At 38.3% G+C, this 21129-nt stretch overlaps 2 protein-coding genes and 1 pseudogene across 4 annotated transcripts; all 3 read left to right on the forward strand.

Annotated features, from left to right (window-relative positions):
- Positions 1-467: 467 nt before the first annotated feature.
- LOC148677266 (extracellular calcium-sensing receptor-like) lies at positions 468-5403 on the forward strand. Of its 2 annotated transcripts, XM_088619643.1 has the most exons (6): positions 468-688; positions 921-1194; positions 1374-2207; positions 2405-2626; positions 3155-3278; positions 3897-5403. In XM_088619643.1, exons 1-6 carry the CDS (start codon positions 480-482, stop codon positions 4808-4810), a joined length of 2577 nt encoding a protein of 858 aa, XP_088475769.1. In that variant the 5' UTR covers positions 468-479; the 3' UTR covers positions 4811-5403. The 2 variants fall into 2 exon arrangements, with proteins under 2 accessions (XP_088475769.1, XP_088475759.1); XM_088619633.1 differs by lacking the exons at positions 468-688; positions 1374-2207 and having other exon boundaries at positions 689-1194.
- Positions 5404-6438: 1035 nt separating this feature from the next.
- Positions 6439-11735, forward strand: LOC148677267 (extracellular calcium-sensing receptor-like; annotated as a pseudogene). The gene is made up of 6 exons (XR_015930326.1): positions 6439-6809; positions 7215-7488; positions 7885-8718; positions 8915-9136; positions 9281-9404; positions 10550-11735. The product of XR_015930326.1 is annotated as an extracellular calcium-sensing receptor-like (transcript).
- A 3368-nt stretch (positions 11736-15103) lies between these two features.
- On the forward strand, positions 15104-19853 carry LOC148677268 (extracellular calcium-sensing receptor-like). The gene is made up of 6 exons (XM_088619745.1): positions 15104-15931; positions 16106-16373; positions 16784-17614; positions 17851-18072; positions 18373-18496; positions 18855-19853. Exons 1-6 carry the CDS (start codon positions 15723-15725, stop codon positions 19766-19768), a joined length of 2568 nt encoding a protein of 855 aa, XP_088475871.1. The 5' UTR covers positions 15104-15722; the 3' UTR covers positions 19769-19853.
- The last annotated feature ends 1276 nt before the right edge of the window (positions 19854-21129 follow it).

The raw sequence follows: 21129 nt of genomic DNA on the forward strand, positions 1-21129 counted from the left end.
ATGTTCATTGACCTTCTCAGGGTTAGCGAGCACTATTACCTGATACTGTTGTCTTTGATTGCTTCTGTAGAAGTTCATTTTGCATACATCTTCATGCAAGTGAGGTAAACAGAGTTGTATGAAAGCTTCCATATCATACGTACAGTACCAGATCTTTTGTTGCAACACTAAAGTCTAAAGTTAAAGCACAGATAACTACAACTTCCTTAGGACTCCTCCTGTGTCTCACGTATTGGATTATTAATTAAGTCCTTGGACTTTTTACAGATCCAGTGAAAAATACTTTCTCAAAAAGATCATTTACTGTACAGCTATTACAGTATCTCTAGGGTATACGGTTTGTTTTGAATTGTTCACTCTTCTGACTTCAATTGTGTGGCAAACCCACGAGGGATTTAAATCGCATATATAAACTGGAATCCGTACCTTCACTTTGTTTTGTAAAGTATATTCTGTAGCCTACAAGTTAGACTACTGCAATGGATGCATGGGTCCTAACTGTTTTTGTGTTTTGTTTCTGTTTCCAGGTAAACGGTGAATCGACTTGCAGCATCCTGGCAAAATTTGGTATGTCTGGATTATTTAAAGATGGAGATTTAGTTATCGGTGGAATCTTCCCTGTTTTAACCAAAGAGGAGCAGCGCTCTGTCTCGTACAAAACCCACCCACCGGCACCAGAATGTTCTGGGTAAGTTTTACTGCGAATACTGCCGAAATGACGCACGTGTTTTTAGGAAAATACTGTATTTCATGCCAGTTTATAAATCCGTTCACGAAAAGGAAAGGTGAATTCATTGCTGTTTCTTTTTCCATGCCGTGCATTTGACCAATGAAGTATTTTGAAATGCCCAACAGACAAATGTCTACATTAACGTGTTTGATTTGTTGTTTGTGTGTGTGTGTGCGCGCTACGCCAACAGGTTTGATCTACGGTCATTTCGCTGGACGCAGGTGATGATTTTCGCCATAGAGGAAATTAATAGGGATAGCACCTTGCTGCCCTCGGTAATACTAGGGTATCGCATTTTTGATAACTGTGGCTCAGCCGCCCTGACAGTGAGAGCGGCTCTGGCGCTCGGAGGGGGTCAGGAAGAGGACGGGGCGAATTCCACCTGCCGCAATCCAGTCCCGGCAGTTTTAACCTCCAACTCCGTGTTTGCAGCCAGAACGATCGGGCCCTTCGGCTTGCCATTGGTAAATTTTTCTTTCTAATGGTATCCGGTTTTTTTTAAGTCTAAAATGTGCTAGTCTCATTTGCCTCTTCCTGTATATACTGTACAGTATTTAAGGGCTATAATGAATTACACGTGAATGCTATTGATTTCCCCTTTAATTCTAAAAAGCCATATTGCTATGGTTTTATATTTCAATAGGTCAGTTATACTTCAACATGTGCTTGTCTCAGCAATAAAAAGGAGTTCCCCACGTTTTTCCGAACGATTCCAAGCGATTTTTATCAGGCCAAAGCCTTGGCTCTGCTTGTTAAGCGCTTCGGATGGTCATGGATCGGAGCTGTCCGAGCTGATGACGAGTATGGGATATTTGGGGTTCAGTCTTTCACCGAGGAAGTGAAAAAGTATGGTGTCTGCATCGCTTTCATTGAAAGTATTTTGAGCACCTACCCGAGAAGTAAAATACTTAAAATAATCGACATTATTAAGACGTCTAAAGTCAAAGTCGTATTAGCATTCGTTGCGGAACGCGACCTATATCCTTTAATGCAGGAGATTGTCAGGCAAAACATAACAGGTATACAGTGGATCGCAAGTGAAGACTGGATAACAGCAGCGAGACCCTCAACGGAAGAATTCTTCAGGTCTTTTGGCGGCACAATAGGATTTGCGACAAGGAAAATGGCAATCCCACCCCTGAAAGATTTTCTCCTCAACGTACGTCCATCGCTCGGTTTTGAAAACAGTTTGGTAAATCTGTTTTGGGAAACTATCTTCGGATGCACCCTGCATTTCAGGGACGAACTTTCTAACCAAAACATTTCGGCAAATAAGATCAATATCTGCAGAGCAAACCAAAGTCTGGAGGAAATAGACAACGCTTTCTTTGATGTCACGCAGCTGAGAGTGTCATACAATGTATATAAAGCAGTGTATGGCGTTGCGCACGCACTTCACCGTTTACTCTTTTGTGAAAACGCTTATAATGATACGATCAAGCTATGTGGCAGCATTTCAGAAATACAGCCGGGCAAGGTGAGTACATCTTAAACACTGAACTCTGTGGGACGTCTTTTAGGTCAAAATGTTGGAGGATGTACTGTATAGCACTCAACCTCGCCAATTCTTGGTTCAGGATCCTACTGCACAGCTCTTTACATTCTGAACCTCTGTGAATTTGTTGGTGCTGCAGGAAGTTAGCTTTAAATGTGTGTTTATACTATTTATTCAAGGTCACGGAACAATTAAAAAGAGTCAATTTTGTGAACCGTTTTGGAGAAGCAGTGTACTTTGATGAGAACGGAGATCCCCCTGCTGCCTATGACATTATAAACTGGCAACTCAACAAAGGAGTGGTCAGCCATGTGACAGTGGGTCACTTTGATACATCACCAGATGGAGGCAGTCAGCTAGTGATTGATGAGGACAGTATTGTCTGGAGCACTGGGAGAGAGGTACTGTACAAGCATTTTTAGACACTATTTCAGGTGATAGGTCAGTGAGACTTCAAATCAGACAGTACACTGTGTGTAATATTTGTACTGTAGATCATATCTAGTGAGTACAAATGTTATACAATTCATACAGCACAAGTGGAAAAATAAAGCTTCATTACAAAGTTTTGTCCCTACAAGTATTACTATTAAATATTCTTTTTTAAAATTCTAGTCCCTGATTTGAATTTCAAAGAAAAAAAAAGCAGGTATTAAATGTGTGGAAGTCATTCCATTGATTCTGACCCTGTTTGTTGCTTTATGTTCATCCTGAATGTGATTGTTGGACATTTTTCAGTAAATACTGTACCCAAGACGTAGTGCAAACAAACATAAAGAGGAGACTTCATATTTCTACCTTCAATATGTAAAAACAGATATGAAAGAAGAAAAAATGTTATCCATATTTAAGATTTTCTTCCATTCTTTAGTCATAACTTTGAACTATGTACACAAAGTAAGGTTTTAAATTAATATACATTTTTCCAGGTTCCCAAAGCAGTGTGTTCTGAGAGCTGCCCCCCAGGCACAAGAAGAGCAGCCAGGAAAGGCCAGCCCATCTGCTGCTTCGATTGCATTCCTTGTGCTGATGGTACCATAGCAAACACTACAGGTAAAGAACAACTTAAAAACCTAATTTCGTAATATTCTTTTTTTTTCACTGCAGTGAGATCACATTTCACATGCAATACTCTTTTCATATGATTCATAATTGAATGCTCAGCTGAGTACAAGATTCAGAAATCTAATTTTGATGTTTCCAACATACAGTAAAAACCAAACTTACTTTACTGTGGCCTTGACTTTATGTCAATCTACTACACATTATCAACAGTTCATTACATACAGTATGACAGTAAAAAAGAACATTACTAAATATTTATAAAAAGATCACAATGGTATGGTTTGAAAAAGAATAACGGTTGTCTTTAACAGGGATAAAAGTGTTAGAATATCAGTTCTCCTCATAACCAAATATTATGTTACAGATCTAAAATATTTTAAATATAAATCATTTAGAAAATCAAACTGTACATCAGAAGTACACAAACTACACAATTTCTCCATTAACTGTCACGTAACAGTTTGCAAACAGGTTTTGTTCTTATCCTCAATATGTTTTGTTGAATTTTACATAATTTACATAATGTATTCTATAAATCATGACACTGTCTCAAAATCTCTGAAAATGAGTACTATTAATTTTCACTAATTTTCATTATTGTTTCAGGTGCAGCTGAGTGCATTAACTGTCCAAAGCACTACTGGTCTAATGATGGAAAAGACAGCTGCATCCTCAGAGACATTGAGTTTCTTTCCTACTATGATGCAATGGGAATCACACTCACTACTGTGTCATTGTTTGGACTCTGCTTGACAGTAGCCACTATTTCAGTCTTCTTTTCCTTCAGAAGCACACCCATTGTAAAAGCCAACAACTCTGAGCTCAGCTCTCTCCTGCTGTTCTCTCTGCTGCTGTGTTTTCTCTGCCCTCTTACCTTCATTGGGCAGCCAACAGCCTGGTCCTGTATGTTGCGTCACACAGCCTTTGGAATCACATTTGCACTTTGTATTTCCTGTGTGTTGGGGAAAACAATAGTTGTTGTAACAGCTTTCAGAGCCACTCTTCCCAGCAACAACATGGCAAAAAACTTTGGTCCAGTTCAGCAGAGGATCATAGTTTGTTCTTGCACAGCTGTGCAGGTTGTAATCTGTGTGCTGTGGCTTAGTTTGAAACCTCCCTTCCCTGACAAAAATTTTAAACTCAGTAATAAAAAGATCATTTTAGAATGTAACACAGGATCAGAAATTGCATTTTATGCAGCACTGGGCTATATAGGCCTGCTTGCAGCTACTTGTTTGGTGCTGGCTTTCTTAGCCAGGAAACTGCCTGATAATTTCAACGAGGCCAAGCTGATAACTTTCAGCATGCTCATCTTCTGTGCAGTTTGGGTCACCTTCATACCAGCGTATGTCAGCTCACCTGGAAAATACACAGTTGCAGTTGAGATTTTTGCAATTTTGTCTTCAACGTTTGGCCTGCTGTTTTGTATTTGTGCACCTAAATGTTATATAGTCCTGCTTAAACCTGAAAAAAATACAAGGAAGCACATAATGGGAAAATTGCCTTCAAAAAGACTATGATTTCCCTTTCTTTAATTTGTTAAGCTCTTACATTTTGTATTTAATATTTTACTCTTTTTAACAAACAGAATAAATGTGGATAGATATATAGAAATGCTTGAAAAAATTAGATTTGTCATGTACAGTACTGAATTGTTTAGATAGTAATAAACATATTTAAATGACAAAGCTTTCCTTTAGGCAGAGATTTTAAACATTTCTATTAAGAGATACAGTAACACAAAACAGTTATTTTTCTAAAACACTATCTGTTAAATATAATGTCACCTGAATTATTTAGTGTGAATTCAGGACAAGATCAGTCTAAATTGTACTGGTTGAAATGTTTTTCATTCATTAGATATACAGTACTAAGTAAGTTTCTCATTCCTGTTCCTGAGGCCATTGTCTTCTTCCAGTTCTCTTTTAAGAAGATATTGAAAACACGAATGAAAAGGTAATTTCCTTGTACAGTATGTAAGCAGACTATGTTTCTTTGTTATTGCTTTTATAGGCACAGGTCTCCTTTTTGTAGGAGCTGATGAACATCATATATTATTATCAATGGAATTTATTCATTTTCTCTAACTGTACATTTTCCCAGGTTACTAAGAAATTATGGTTTATACCCAGGGTAACTTTGCCACAGTAACATTTGTAATCCTGAGAGCTCCAGACGTGTGCAATGTACCCGGACCCTGTACCAGATTCCCACAGCCAGCCTGGACCCTGACCCTGTCCACTGCAACCTGGGGACCTGGACTGACTTGTGGCTCCCAACCTCCACCCTGGGGCCCCTGGACTTCTGATTTGTACTCATTTTTTAAAAGTAAATACCATTAATAACTTGAATACTCAATATTTCTTTGGCGGGGAGGGGATTAAATGTAAGCAATAACTGTACCCCCAAAATTAAAACCTTAAATGTTATTTGCTTAAGTATTCTGTTTTTTTTTTAATATAACAAACCTACTGTAAATTAGTTCAGATGCAGTTTCTGAAGTCTCTACAGTTTCTCATTTTAAATACGATCCTGCTTTCAATCTGTGTAAAACATTTCAAGGGTTTACTCTACAGCTCGGGTCTTTGGAATCAATATACGATCAATATACAGTATCAATCTGCACCCTTCTACTTGGGCCTTAAAACCGTTTCTACCCTTGAAACTGCCTGCTGACATTTCGCAGCGCCCCCTGATATCCCGACTCTGGAAACACCTGTTTCACTGGTCTAATACTGTACAGTAGATCCCTTTGTCTTCGCCTTCAGAGACTCCTTTTTTATCTGCTGTCTCAGACGTTCACTAATTCTGCGACAAAACTATGCAGCAAAGCTCAGTTAAAGAGACGACGAGGATTTAAATGAAAAACTTCAGTTTTGAGGCTAGAGACAGATTGCAGAGAAAACGGACATGCTCCGTAGTGCTGACAATGGAAAAAAGGTGTTTAAAACAGTAAAATGAGGACGGTCCACCAAGTGCTCAATGCTGACTATTTAACAGTTACTTTTCATATATTTAAACCTTCCATATTTTCCTTTTGATTGAGTTTTTAACCATATCATTAATCAGAAACTATTTAATGTTTGATATACAGAAATGTACTGTAGGCGTACTGTACGTGCTACCGGATCTCCCCTTCACACGGAGACAGAGAAACCTCATGGGAGATGACTGTTCATTTCATTCTCTCTGTGACGCTCATTAAAATTATGCGCTGGGACTTTGAGATATTATTTCCGTATATAAAATGACATACTGTAGCTACTTCAGTTTCGATTCATTTTGCTTTTTTTATACGTGCTAGCCCATAATGAATGTACACATTGTAATATTTTTCATGTTCTCTTGCGGCTTTCAGGCTGACGGAGATCTGACTTGCAGGATACTGGGTAAAAATACAATGTCAGGTTTGTCCAAAGACGGCGATTTAGTGATCGGTGGCGTTTTCCCAGTTTTTGGGACACTTGAGGACACCGGTACATTGTTCACAACAGCACCACAAAAAGCTAAATGTTTTGGGTGAGTCTCAGTGCACGCAAGAGCTACACAATATATGTTTTAAGTATTTTTTAAATATTTAACATTTTAAGGTAAATTGTCTGTTATTGTGGGTTTTTTTTGTTTTAACGGAAATCAGACCCATACATGTCGCCGTAGAAACAACACCTGTTAAGGGACCAAAAATAAATATTTAAGTAAGATATTAACCTGTTCTTTTTTTGTTATGCTTTGCGACACCTACTGTAGAAGATGCCTGTCATCCATTATTCGGTCGCGTAACGGAGAGCGAAGAGTACAGTACTTTCTACCTCGGAGAATATTGCGCCCCAGCCTAAAACCAACCTCAGACCCCCAAAGCTTAGTATAAGGTAGAAAGGCGCCATGCAACAGCATATTACCTGAACTTATTATTCCTTCTAACAGGTTTGATTTTGATGTGTTTCGATGGGTACAGATGATGGTCTTTGCAATCGAGGAAATAAACATGAACAACAGATTGCTCCCGAACATTACTTTGGGATACAGAATCCTCGACAATTGCGCTTCTCCAGCTGAAACTGTAAGAGCGGGTTTAATCTTAGCCAACGGACCAGAAGAGGTTGACTCGAACTCCTCATGTCCCTCGCCAGTCACTGCTGTGATCACCTCTAACTCCTTACATATCGCCAGAGCTATTGGAAATTTTGGGATTCCTTTGGTAAAACTCAATGTTCTTTATGTTTAAAATGCATCGCTGATATCGACAATACATTTTAGCAACCTGCGCTTAAACCAGCAGCCTAATGTACTGTATTATAAAGAATATTTACATTTCTTTATACGTTAATACTGTACACTGGTGCATTTTTTTTTCATTTTAATAGGAGTCTATCATTGTTGTAGTGCTTATAGTATGTGCTGTTAGGTGTTTACATGGACACAATTTGCCTTTTCACTGTTTAAAACAACGTTCACTACCAATACTTAAGATTTATGTATTTTAATAAAGTATTTTAATAGTTGAATAATGCTTATCTTTAAATAGCCATCTTGTCATCAACGCTATGCATATAGTTTTCTCCAAAAGTACCTCAATGTATGTTTTTTATTTAAGGTGAGCTAAACTTCAACATGTGTTTGTCTCGGCAACAAAAGAGAGTTCCCAACGTTTTCCCGCACTATTCCGAGTGATTTTTTTCAGGCCAGAACTTTTGCTCAGCTTGTTAAACACTTCGGTTGGACTTGGATCGGAACTATTCAAGCGGACAATGAGTACGGTATATTTGGAATTCAGTCTTTTACCAAGGAAGTAGTAAAATACGGAGTTTGCATTGCCTTCACTGAAAACATTCTCAGCACCTACTCAAGATCAAAAATACTTCAATTAGTAGACATCATTAAAAAATCAACGGTGAAAGTCATATTAGCATTTGCTTCAGAGCGTGACCTGTACCCTTTAATGCAAGAGATCGTCGGGCAAAACATAACAGGTATACAGTGGATCGCAAGTGAGGACTGGATAACAGCAGCGAGACCCTCAACTGAAGAAATATTTAAGTCTTTTGGTGGCACAATTGGACTTGCAACTCGCAAGATGGCGATCCCAAAGTTCAAAGAGTTTCTCCTCAATATACGCCCATCCCTCGATTCTGAAAAAAGTTTATTAACCGCGTTTTGGGAAAACGTCTTTGGGTGCACTCTGCTGCTGAAAGTGCAGAGCTCCAAAGAAACAGCTTCTAGGGGCAGCACTAAGATCTGCAATGGAAACGAGAGATTGGATCAAACAGGACACACTTTCTTCGATGTCTCGCAGCTAAGAGTGACGTATAATGTACACAAAGCAGTGTATGCTGTAGCTTATGCCCTTCATGACTTACTGTTTTGTGAAAAGGAAGAAAATAACACCATTAGACTGTGTGGAGATATTGCAAGAATAGAGCCCTGGCAGGTGAGTAAAAGCAAATTGCAGGTCTGATCTCTGTGTTCTAATCTATTTATTGAGATAAGAAACACAGCCGTTTCTTTATGATCTGTTTGAAAAGTATCACTGAAATGTACAAACAAAGATGTTAGACACTGCAGTTTTTATCATTGTCAAAAACTAGATTTATAAAAAAAATAACTATTTGTTCAACACTCTCGAGGTCACTAAACAATTAAAAAGAGTCAGTTTTGTAAACCAGTTTGGAGAAGCTGTGTACTTTGATGAGAACGGAGATCCTCCTGCTGCCTATGACATTATAAACTGGCAACTCAACACAGGAGTGGTCAGCCATGTGACAGTGGGTCACTTTGATACATCACCAGATGGAGGCAGTCAGCTAGTGATTGATGAGGACAGTATTGTCTGGAGCACTGGGAGAGAGGTTAGTCTTTTTTTACACCATTCTCCATTCTCTATTTTATACTGTACCGTATATTATTATAATGACATATCATGATTTATATTTAAAATCTTCTAAAAAAATGACTTTAAAATGTTTAAGCGTATCCCACTTTTCTCTCTTCAGGTTCCAGCAGGAGTGTGTTCTGAGAGCTGCCCCCCAGGCACAAGAAGAGCAGCCAGGAAAGGCCAGCCCATCTGCTGCTTCGATTGCATTCCTTGTGCTGATGGTACCATAGCAAACACCACAGGTATGAACTATATACAGTAGTAAGAGATTATTTCTAAATACAGAGAACATGTTTCACATCCTGCATTTCTTTAATTGTATACCTATGAAACTTGACGAAATTCCTTGCAATACTACGTGGTGAAAATCTGTCTTAAATCCATCTTCTGTGGTCAATTAATTAATGAGAATAAAGCTTTAAAAAACCATTAAAAATCACTTATGCAACTTCTACACAACGGCAAAATTGTAAAATTGTATCCAGTTCCTATAGAAAATGTTTTTATATAATTCATTTGCTGGAGCCTTAGATATTCTTCTATACTGTAAGCACTGTCATTTAAAATATTTATTGAAAACGTGAAGTGGAAATACAGCAGGAGGTATTGTGTGTCTTCTTTGCACAACGGTACTGTGGTAATTGAATTCCTTATTTGCAGTTTGCCACCCCATAAAATGTCATTAACATTTTGCAAAACAAGTGAAAATCGTTAAATTGTAGCAAGAATAAATACAGTACATTGTCTACAGTATAACAGCGTTTGACTTTTTAATCTTATTATATCATGTCTGGTGGAATATTAACATTCAATTTGATTAACTACCAAACCTCAGTTACTCATACACAATACACAGAATATTTAAAGGCAGTTTGCTGTACGTAAACTAAAACCTAAATCTAAATCTAAAATCTTCTGATTAAAAAGTAATTATTAAAAAATAATCAGCATATCACACAGATTTCTAGTAATTATCTATCGCTTGTCAAAAACTGCTTTGTGCATTACAGAGACAGAGGGAATTTCAGTTTGTGCACATTTCATTCATTTCCAGTTTTGAGATTCAAAGTCTGCCAGAACATGGAAGTGCAAACTCAAAGCAAGGATACAACCCTGGAGAGGACACCAGTCCAGCACAAGGCATACACACAAACCAATTTTGAAACACTACTTCAGCTAGACATTATGTGCTGAAACTGTGTGAGGATACTGAAGTACCCAGTGTAAACCCACAGGGAAAACATGCAAACACCAAACAGAGGCCATCCTGTGCCTTAATTATAACCAAGCGCCCAAGAGTTGTGAATCAAAAATGTTAAGTGGCATGGAGCTGTTCTTCCTTAATTATAAAGCGGGTCGTACCACTAATTTTCATAACTGTTTTCAGGTGCTGCTGAATGCCATCAATGCCCACAAGACTACTGGTCTAACACTAGAAAAGACAGCTGTATCCTCAGAGACATTGAGTATCTTTCCTACTATGATGCAATGGGAATCACACTCACTACTGTGTCATTGTTTGGACTCTGCTTGACAGTAGCCACTATTTCAGTCTTCTTTTCCTTCAGAAGCACACCCATTGTAAAAGCCAACAACTCTGAGCTCAGCTCTCTCCTGCTGTTCTCTCTGCTGCTGTGTTTTCTCTGCCCACTTACCTTCATTGGGCAGCCAACAGCCTGGTCCTGTATGTTGCGTCACACAGCCTTCGGAATCACATTTGCACTTTGTATTTCCTGTGTGTTGGGAAAAACAATAGTTGTTGTAACAGCTTTCAGAGCCACTCTTCCCAGCAAGAACATGGCAAAAAACTTTGGGCCAGTTCAGCAGAGGATCATAGTTTGTTCTTGCACAGCTGTGCAGGTTGTAATCTGTGTGCTGTGGCTTAGTTTGAAACCTCCCTTCCCTGACAAAAATTTTAAACTCAGTAATAAAAAGATAATTTTAGAATGTAACACAGGATCAGAAATTGCATTTTATGCAGTACTGGGCTATATAGGCCTGCTTGCAGCTACTTGTTTGTTGCTGGCTTTCTTAGCCAGGAAACTGCCTGATAATTTCAACGAGGCCAAGCTGATTACTTTCAGCATGCTCATCTTCTGTGCAGTTTGGGTCACCTTCATACCTTCATATGTCAGCTCACCTGGAAAATACACAGTTGCAGTTGAAATATTTGCAATTTTGTCCTCAACGTTTGGTCTCCTTCTTTGCATTTTTGCTCCGAAATGCTACATAATTTTGCTTAAACCTGAGAAAAACACAAGGAAACACATTATGGGGAAGATACCATCGAAACGATTATGATCTCTCTTTCTTTAAATATCTTTTGACCTAGTATTTTCTCTTGTTCATCATCTTAGAGTATAAGAAAATGTATATTGGAACAAATTATACAGGCTTAATTCAGGAATATTAGTTCATAAAAATGTATGCCATCATTTAATGTAAAAAAAACCTACTGTATATGAGTTAAATTTTACAATTAATTAAATTTTTCATGTTTTTATTTCAATAAGTGGTTCTATCCTGTATTGCAGCAAAAGACATAGGGAAATAAGAAATCACAAATATGCTAATTAATTCTAACGTCAGTCTATAATACAGCTATTGTTAACCTTAAGATAACCTTAACCAGGTTGGTCCCACAATTTTACACTCACAAAAACTCACTGACTTCAAACTGAACCTAGTGCCAAGCCTATTCAGGGCTCACAAAAACAGCATGCAAAAAAATTATAACCATCAAGACCTACAGTAGGTACTCCCTTTGAATGTGAAACAAAGCCTAATTTCACCCATGTGAAAATTGGAGACTTCTAAACTCTTTTTCATTTAACCAATACTTACTTGGTCACCACTGGTGTGGCTATTTACAAGCAATTATAGACCGAAGAGCAGCCTCTAAGAAGAGGCTGTGATTCCAGACTTTCCTAAAGGTAACCTGCCACAATTTGAGAGAACCATTTGTTGATACACAGACAATATGCCTTATACAATTAAGATAAGGTACAGAACTACTGTACCAAATAACCAAAATGGGACCATGTAGCTTCCTAATATATTCAGCCTTCTGTTCTTAAACCGGTCCCTGTGGTGCTCCACTAAATACAATATATAACTCCAGTTTTAGTGTGTACCTCCAAGCAGTAAGCCCTTTTCATAACTGTATTTTGTCAAGTTTGTCTATCACTCAAAAATCCAAAACTCTTAAAGAGTATTGTTTTACCATCTGGGCCCTTTTGAGCAATGTCAAATTTATTTGGCCGACTTCCAACTAGGCTGTTTCTGTACACTGGCAATGTCTGGGCAGGTGAGTCATTTTGCTTGTATTGCTTGATTTGCACCTTTGAAACTGTAGTTTTCCAAATTCAAAAACAAATTCAGTTATTTTCCATCCCAGCAAACAACAGGCACAAGGCAGGGTACAACCTGGACAGGATGCCAGTCCATCACATGGCAAACACACAGACACGCCTGTACACACACCATTTTTTTACAGAAGCCAGTTAACCTATCTGTATGTCTTTGTGCTGGGGGAGGAAACCTACACAAACACGAGGAGAATATACGCATAATAATAATACTTTTAAGTATAAAGCACCTTTCTGATCCCAAGGATGCTGAACATTATGAAAAAGACAAAACAAAAAAGTACAATAAAAACTAAGAGAAGAAAAACGAAACCAACAGCATACTGTATGTGCTTTTGCAGATGTAGGCAATCAGATGTAGACCTTGGTGAAAAGGAAAGTTTTAAGGTTTGGATTTGAAGAGAGTCAAAGATGTCGTCTCTCTTAGTGTCTGAGGAGGGTCATTCCACAACCCTGGAGCAGCAACAGAGAAGGTACGGTCACCACAAGTCCGAAACTTAGTCACCAAAAGTCCCTGATTTAGTCCCAGGTACAGTGAGCAGTGAACCGGCTTCCACTGACCAGAGCCTATGAGAGGGAATGTAAACATAGAGGAGGTCGGAGATGTATGATGAAACCAGATTTTTGAGAGTCTTGAAAGTAACAAGATCTTATATTGAATACATGACTTCATAGGCAACCAATGCAGAGACTTCAGTGTAGAAGTGATATACTCCCAGGGTGTGGTGTGAGTAAGTAGTCTGGCTGCAGAGTTCTGAACGTATTACAAGTTGTTGAGAAGTGAGGTAGGGAGCCCATAGAGTAAAGAGTTGGAGAAATCAGGCCTTGATGTTATAAATGCATGAACCAGGCACTCAGCATCAGACATTGATAATAATTACCTAAGATGAAAAAAAGATGTCTTTTGTCACTATTTGTCAGATAAAAGCAAAACCAGTTAAAGACAGTACCACTGATAGACAAAAAAGTCTGCAAGCTATTTAGCAACATAGAATGATTTAGCCCGAGTCAGAGGCAATATGTAAATCATTCACAACCCTGACAGATGCAGTCTTAGCGGTATAATTTGAGCGAAAGCCAGACTAAAATGGCTCAAACATGTCATTAGCTATCATACGGTCCTGTAATTGAAGTACAGCCACATGTTCTAAAACCTTAGATAGAAATGGTAAATTCGATATTGGTCTGCAGTTCATTATTACATCAGAATCCAAGACACACAAAGTCCACGCAGACAACACCCCCAGATTGATCCCAGGGTTCCATGCGGGTTCCAAGGTTAGGGTCAAGAGGTGAGCGAAAGTCCAAGGCAAAAGACAATTTTAGTAACAAGTGCCAGAAACACAATCCAAAAGCCAAGGTCAGGAAACAGGCAAAAATCCAAAAGTCAGGCATGGAGTCCAGAAATAATTCAGCAAAGGTTAGATCAAGGGCTCAAAGAGTTAAAAACAATACTGAGCAAAGTTTGAATAAAGAGCAGGAGAAGTAATAGGTTTATTCCATGCTGAAAGGAGACGAAAGAAACCACAACGTTTTGGCCATGGAGCCTTCTTCAGGTGTGAGGGTTTAAATAGGTTTGGAGGGTTTAAATAGGTTTGGAGAGGGGAGGTGTGGTGAAGTAGGGACACTGAGCAAGCAGGGATGGGTTACTGCCGTCTGCTTGACCTACCTCTGCTGCACAGATGAAGAAGGCACTAGAGGTTGGGGTGCCCTCTGGTGGCAGGATGCTGGAACTGTAGCAAGTCAATCTGTAGAGGGGATCTCTAATTCAAAGTAATAAGAGCTGTGACAACAAAATTGTAGTCAAGTGGCACATGAGTTTAATATTGCAGCATTTTTGCATCATAGTAACTGTAATGACAGTGAGAATCTCACCCATTTGGAGTTATTTGATTAAAGGTATTTTTAAGAAGATGACCATCATATTATTGCTGAGATTATAATAACCCCGAGAGCAACATATCCTAATATTTCAGGTGGGTAGCTGCGTCAGCATGCGTAGGCTGCAAAGGAACAAGTAATAGGTTTATTCCATGCTGAAAAAAAGAAGAAAGAGAACACAACGTTTCGGCCGTGGAGCCTTCTTCAGGTGTCAAACATGTCATTAGCTATCATACGGTCCTGTAATTGAAGTACAGCCACATGTTCTAAAACCTTAGATAGAAATGGTAAATTCGATATTGGTCTGCAGTTCATTATTACATCAGAATCCAAGACACACAAAGTCCACGCAGACAACACCCCCAGATTGATCCCAGGGTTCCATGCGGGTTCCAAGGTTAAGGTCAAGAGCTGAGCTAAAGTCCAAGGCAAAAGACAATTTTAGTAACAAGTGCCAGAAACACAATCCAAAAGCCAAGGTCAGGAAACAGGCAAAAATCCAAAAGTCAGACAAGGAGTCCAGAAATAATTCAGCAAAGGTTAGATCAAGGCCTCAAAGAGTTAAAAACAATACTGAGCAAAGTTTGAATAAAGAGCAGGAGACAGAGGAGGTGACACCTGAAGAAGGCTCCACGGCCGAAACGTTGTGTTCTCTTTCTACTATATCCTAATATTTATAAGTAATTATCAAGTTGCATATTATATTTTGCATAGTTTACAAAAATCTTTATTAAATCCTAAATTATATGTGTGTGTGCAAAAAACGAAGCGATAACCCAGTATGCAGCAAACCAAGTGTCACGTAAGGGTTTTCAGAGACAAACATTGAATGTGTGCACTGGAACATTAATACTGGAGGCTTTTAAGCTCAGACTCAGTTTAAGTGTTGAAATCATTTCGTTTGCAATCAAAATATTCTAAGGAGAAAATGGACAGTGCATGCTGGTGATATTGAGAATTGCATTTTATAGTGTTTAAAAGGATGCAATTATTTTCAGTAAAAGCCTAAGGCATCTTGCATATAAAAAAAAATGTTTTTGTATTTCTGGTCGATTGAGAGCAAAACAATATTGTGTTAACACCGTCTGTAGGCAGCTGTTGTTTCTTCTTAAGGTGAGACGCAGTTCACGTTAATAGAGCAGGTCGCACATTCCCCAAACGCGATTACCTCTCGGGATATGTGGACTTGATTATTTTGTTCTGTGCATCCCTTTGATAGGCCATGGGAAATGTGGTTCAGTGCATAAAAGGAAAATTGACTGTTGAACTATTATTGTAATACTCTTACACGTTAGCCTACAGCACAGCATTATGAAGAAGTCGATCCTATCTTTATTCATGTTGTGTTCCTCTTTTCAAGTGAACGGTGATTTGACCTGCAGGATGCTAGAAAAATTTGGAACAACCGGATTATTCAAAGACGGGCAGTTACTGATCGGTGGTGTTTTCCCTGTATTTACTAAAGAGGAAAACGTTTACGTGTCGTTTGAAACTCGGCCACAGCAAGCGAAATGTGTTGGGTAAGTTGTAATTCCCGCCGTTATCATAACATTACGTTTTCATTTTGAACGTACAGTAGGTTCATTAACAGGTGGGTTAAAAAACAGTCACGTACCGTACAATGGGAATGAGTCAAATGTTTTAAGGGAAGAGTAATTTTCATGTAAGCTTGTGATATCAAACTGTTTTAATAGGTTTGATCTGCGTGCGTTTCGATGGACCCAGGCGATGATTTTTACCATAGAGGAGATCAACAAGGACAACAGTTTGCTTCCCAACATCACTTTGGGCTATCGAGTCCTCGACAACTGCGCCTCGTCAACTCTAACTGTAAGAGCGGCTCTCGCAATACTAAACGGACTAGAGGCTTCTAACTCTACATGTTCCTCTTCAACCCCTGCAGTTGTAACTTCTGATTCTTTATACATCTCTCGAGTGGTGGGACCCTTCGGCATTCCCTTGGTAAATATTTCTACATTTTCTCAAATCTACATTTACGTCGACGTTGCTAAAGCGTTCCTGAGCTTTGATTAAAAAACAAACAAACGAAAATTGGAAATTCAGAAGAAAGTTTGGACTTCGATCTGAGTTCTTAGATGAGATATTTAATCAGGGACCATAAAACTTCGAGATAGAAGTCAGTGTTTGCCTCACACAATACCTTAATAAAATTGTTTTTTAAAGGAAATAAGTTTAACATTTTCTTTATCGTCGCGAAGTCAGTTTTCTTACTGATTGTTTTTCTTAGCACATACTGTACACCTGTTCAGTCGAAGTTTAAATAGAAATACACTTGCACTAAACATGAATTGAAATTCTGTTTTGTACAAGCACCGAAAAAAAAACTAATGTGACGGTTTGTATTTCAACAGGTAAGCTACACTTCAACATGTACGTGCCTCAGCAATAAAAAAGAGTTTCCGACATTTTCACGCACAATTCCAAGTGATTTACATCAAGCCAAATTTCTTGCTCTCCTTGTTAAGAGATTCGGATGGACGTGGATCGGAGCTATCCAATCCGAGAATGAGTACGGCATATTTGGGGTTCAGTCTTTCACCAAGGAAGTGGTAAAATACGGAGTTTGCATAGCCTTCACTGAAAACATTCTCAGTACCTACTCAAGATCAAAAATACTTCAATTAGTGGACATCATTAAAAAATCAACGGTGAAAGTCATATTAGCATTTGCTTCAGAGCGTGACCTGTACCCTTTAATGCAAGAGATCGTCGGGCAAAACATAACAGGTATACAGTGGATCGCAAGTGAAGACTGGGTAACAGCAGCGAGACCCTCAACTGAAGAAATATTTAAGTCTTTTGGTGGCACAATTGGACTTGCAACTCGCAAAATGGCAATTCCGGACTTTAAAGATTTTCTGCTCAATATACGTCCGTCTCTTGATTCTGCAAACACCTTAAATAATGCATTCTGGGAAAATATCTTCGGGTGCACTTTAAATTTGACAGAGGAATCCTTCAAACAAAATGTTTCAGAAACCAAGTCAAAGATATGCACAGGAAAGGAGAGACTGGATGAAATAGAAAACGCTTTCTTTGATGTCACACAGCTAAGATTGGCATATAACGTATACAAAGCAGTGTATGCCATCGTGCATGCACTTCATGACTTACTGTTCTGTGCAAAAGAAAAAAGTACAACTGTACTGTGTGGAGATGTTTCAAGAATAGAGCCCTGGCAGGTGAGTAAAACACTGCAAGTCAAATAAATGGCTGCATATTATCAACACATAACAGAGAGAAGATGTAGAGCTATTTATTATTTCTGAGATATTCTGTCCATGCAGTTTTAAATAACAACATATATACATTTCAGATACTACAGCTTGTAAAAATGTCAAAAAGTTGATATGTAAACCTCTTCAACACAATAATGAAGTGCTGAAAAAATTAACTTGAGATGTTTATCCAATACAAGGTCACAAAACATCTAAAAAGAGTCAACTTTGTGAATCGTTTTGGAGAAGCTGTGTACTTTGATGAGAACGGAGATCCTCCTGCTGCCTATGACATTATAAACTGGCAACTCAACAAAGGAGTGGTCAGCCATGTGACAGTGGGTCACTTTGATACAGCACCAGATGGAGGCAGTCAGCTAGTGATTGATGAGGACAGTATTGTCTGGAGAACTGGGAGAGAGGTACGGATTTAATTTGATTATTGTTAATGATTGTTAAGGCAGAAAGTGCTGTATGTTTCTTTTAACTGAAATGTGATTAGATCCATCAGGATGACAACAGCCATATAACATCAAATACAGTAAAGTATATTGATAAAAATGATGACTATATTTATAGCTGACTTCCGAAGTTTTGAATCCAGAACATTTTTAATTGATCCTCTCCATTCACAGACAAAATAAAATCAATGATAGGATCAACAACTCTTCTGTCTGTTCAAACAAGCAATAGTGATTCTGTGATGATTTTTCTTTCTGTAGGTTCCAGCAGGAGTGTGTTCTGAGAGCTGCCCCCCAGGCACAAGAAGAGCAGCCAGGAAAGGGCAGCCCATCTGCTGCTTCGATTGCATTCCTTGTGCTGATGGTACCATAGCAAACACCACAGGTATGAACTTACAAGAGAACTCATGGAAGTCATATTATATTATGTTGCTTTTTCCAAAACTAAATTGATCTGTTCTCCAAGATAATAGTACAGCTGTAAATATGCTCAAATTTTATTTTTTTCTAACTTTTTTTAAATTTCATGGAATCTTTTAAAATAATAATTTATACAAAAACAGTATTTTCACATAAAACAGTTTTCTTTGCATTTCCTGTTTTATTGACAAAATGTATGGTTACCTGCATTGTTATGTGCCTTGGGATAACCTTGTTGTGAAATGCGCTATATAAAAATCAATTGAACTGAATTGTTAATTTCTGAAAACTGACATCACTAATTTTCTCTAAATTCTCTTCAGGTGCAGCTGAATGCAATCAATGCCCACAAAACTACTGGTCTAACACTAGAAAAGACAGCTGTATCCTCAGAGACATTGAGTATCTTTCCTACTATGATGCAATGGGAATCACACTCACTACTGTGTCATTGTTTGGACTCTGCTTGACAGTAGCCACTATTTCAGTCTTCTTTTCCTTCAGAAGCACACCCATTGTAAAAGCCAACAACTCTGAGCTCAGCTCTCTCCTGCTGTTCTCTCTGCTGCTGTGTTTTCTCTGCCCTCTTACCTTCATTGGGCAGCCAACAGCCTGGTCCTGTATGTTGCGTCACACAGCCTTTGGAATCACATTTGCACTTTGTACTTCCTGTGTGTTGGGAAAAACAATAGTTGTTGTAACAGCTTTCAGAGCCACTCTTCCCAACGACAACATGGCGAAAAACTTTGGGCCAGTTCAGCAGAGGATCATAGTTTGTTCTTGTACAGCTGTGCAGGTTGTAATCTGTGTGCTGTGGCTTAGTTTAAAACCTCCCATTCCTGTCAAAAATTTTAAACTCAGTAATAAAAAGATCATTTTAGAATGTAACACAGGATCCGAAATTGCATTTTATGCAGTACTGTGCTATATAGGCCTCCTTGCAGCTACTTGTTTGGTGCTGGCTTTCTTAGCCAGGAAACTGCCTGATAATTTCAATGAGGCCAAGCTGATAACTTTCAGCATGCTCATCTTCTGTGCAGTTTGGGTCACCTTCATCCCAGCGTATGTCAGCTCACCTGGAAAATACACAGTTGCAGTTGAGATTTTTGCTATTTTGTCCTCAACGTTTGGCCTGCTGTTTTGTATTTTTTCTCCAAAGTGCTATATAATTGTGTTTAAACCCGAGAAAAACACAAGGAAACACATTATGGGAAAAATACCATCCAAGCATTTATGATTTCTCTTTCTGTTAATGTATTTAGTACTTACGATTTCTGGAAAATACACAGTTGCAGTTGAAATATTTGCAATTTTGTCCTCAACGTTTGGTCTGCTTCTTTGCATTTTTGCTCTGAAATGCTACATAATTTTGCTTAAACCTGAAAAAAACACTAGGAAACACATTATGGGGAACATAACATCAAAACAATTATGAGTTTTCTTTTTTTTAATGTCTTTTGACCTTGTTTTTCTCCCTTTCATCATCTTAGAGTATAAGAAAATAGATAGTGGAACAAATTATATAGGCTTAATTCAGGCATATTAGTTCATAAAAATGTATGCCATCATTTAATGTAAAGAAACCTATATGAGTTAAATTTTACAGTTCATTACATTTTGTATATTTTTATTTCAACAAGTGAATCTATCCTGTATTGCTGCAAAAGACATACGGAAATAAGAAATCACAAAGATGCAAATTAATTCTAATGTCAGTCTATAATACAGCTATTGATAAACTTAAGATAACCTTAACCAGGTTGGTCCCACAATTTTACACTCACAAAAACTCACTGACTTCAAACTGAAGCTACAGTAGTGCCAAGCCTATTCAGGGCTCACAAAAACAGCATGCAAAAAAATTATAACCATCAAGACCTACAGTAGGTACTCCCACTGAATGTGAAACACAGCCTAATTTCACCCATGTGAAAACAGAAAATTTCTAAACCCTTTTCCATTTAACCAATACTTACGTTGGTCACAACTGGTGTTGCTATTTACAAGCAATTATAGACCGAAGAGCAGTCTCTAAGAAGAGGCTGTGATTCCTGACTTTCCTAAAGGTAACCTGCCACAATTTGAGAGAACCATTTGTTGATACACAGACAACAAACCATGTAGCTTCCTAATATATTCAGCCTTCTGTTCTTAAACCGGTCCCTGTGGTGCTCCACTAAATACAATATATAACTCCAGTTTTAGTGTGTACCTCCAAGCCCTTTTCATGACTGTATTTTGTCAAGTTTGTCTATCACTCGGAAATCCAAAGCTTTTTAAGAGTATTGTTTTACCATCTTGGCCCTTCTGAGCAATGTCAAATTTATTTGGCCGACATCCAACTAGGCTGTTTCTGTACACTGGCAATGTCTGGGCAGGTGAGTCATTTTGCTTGTATTGGCTGATTTGCGCCTTTGAAACTGTAGTTTTCCAAATTCAGAAACAAATTCAGTTATGAGGAAATCTTAAAAAATGTTTCCCTTTAAAATTAATTGTCACTTTAATTTAGAAGCTACAAAACAATTCCTCATAATCACAGTCAATTCACAGCATATTGAATTTCCCATTTTCCGAATACAGTGTGCCAGGAATCCATCT

The sequence above is a fragment of the Lepisosteus platostomus genome, chromosome 2 (genome assembly GCF_059453375.1).
Source record: "Lepisosteus platostomus isolate fLepPlt1 chromosome 2, fLepPlt1.hap1, whole genome shotgun sequence".
Classification (NCBI taxonomy): domain Eukaryota; kingdom Metazoa; phylum Chordata; class Actinopteri; order Semionotiformes; family Lepisosteidae; genus Lepisosteus; species Lepisosteus platostomus.

Excerpts from the sequence above, each read along its gene's own strand:
- LOC148677268 (XM_088619745.1), top strand. The coding sequence starts at position 15,723 with ATGAAGAAGTCGATCCTATCTTTATTCATGTTGTGTTCCTCTTTTCAA. Across the intron at positions 15,932-16,105 it reads CAGCAAGCGAAATGTGTTGG|GTTTGATCTGCGTGCGTTTC; the intron begins GTAAGTTGTAAT and ends CTGTTTTAATAG. Across the intron at positions 16,374-16,783 it reads GACCCTTCGGCATTCCCTTG|GTAAGCTACACTTCAACATG; the intron begins GTAAATATTTCT and ends GTATTTCAACAG.
- LOC148677266 (XM_088619643.1), top strand. The coding sequence starts at position 480 with ATGGATGCATGGGTCCTAACTGTTTTTGTGTTTTGTTTCTGTTTCCAG. Across the intron at positions 1,195-1,373 it reads GGCCCTTCGGCTTGCCATTG|GTCAGTTATACTTCAACATG; the intron begins GTAAATTTTTCT and ends ATATTTCAATAG. Across the intron at positions 2,627-3,154 it reads TCTGGAGCACTGGGAGAGAG|GTTCCCAAAGCAGTGTGTTC; the intron begins GTACTGTACAAG and ends ACATTTTTCCAG.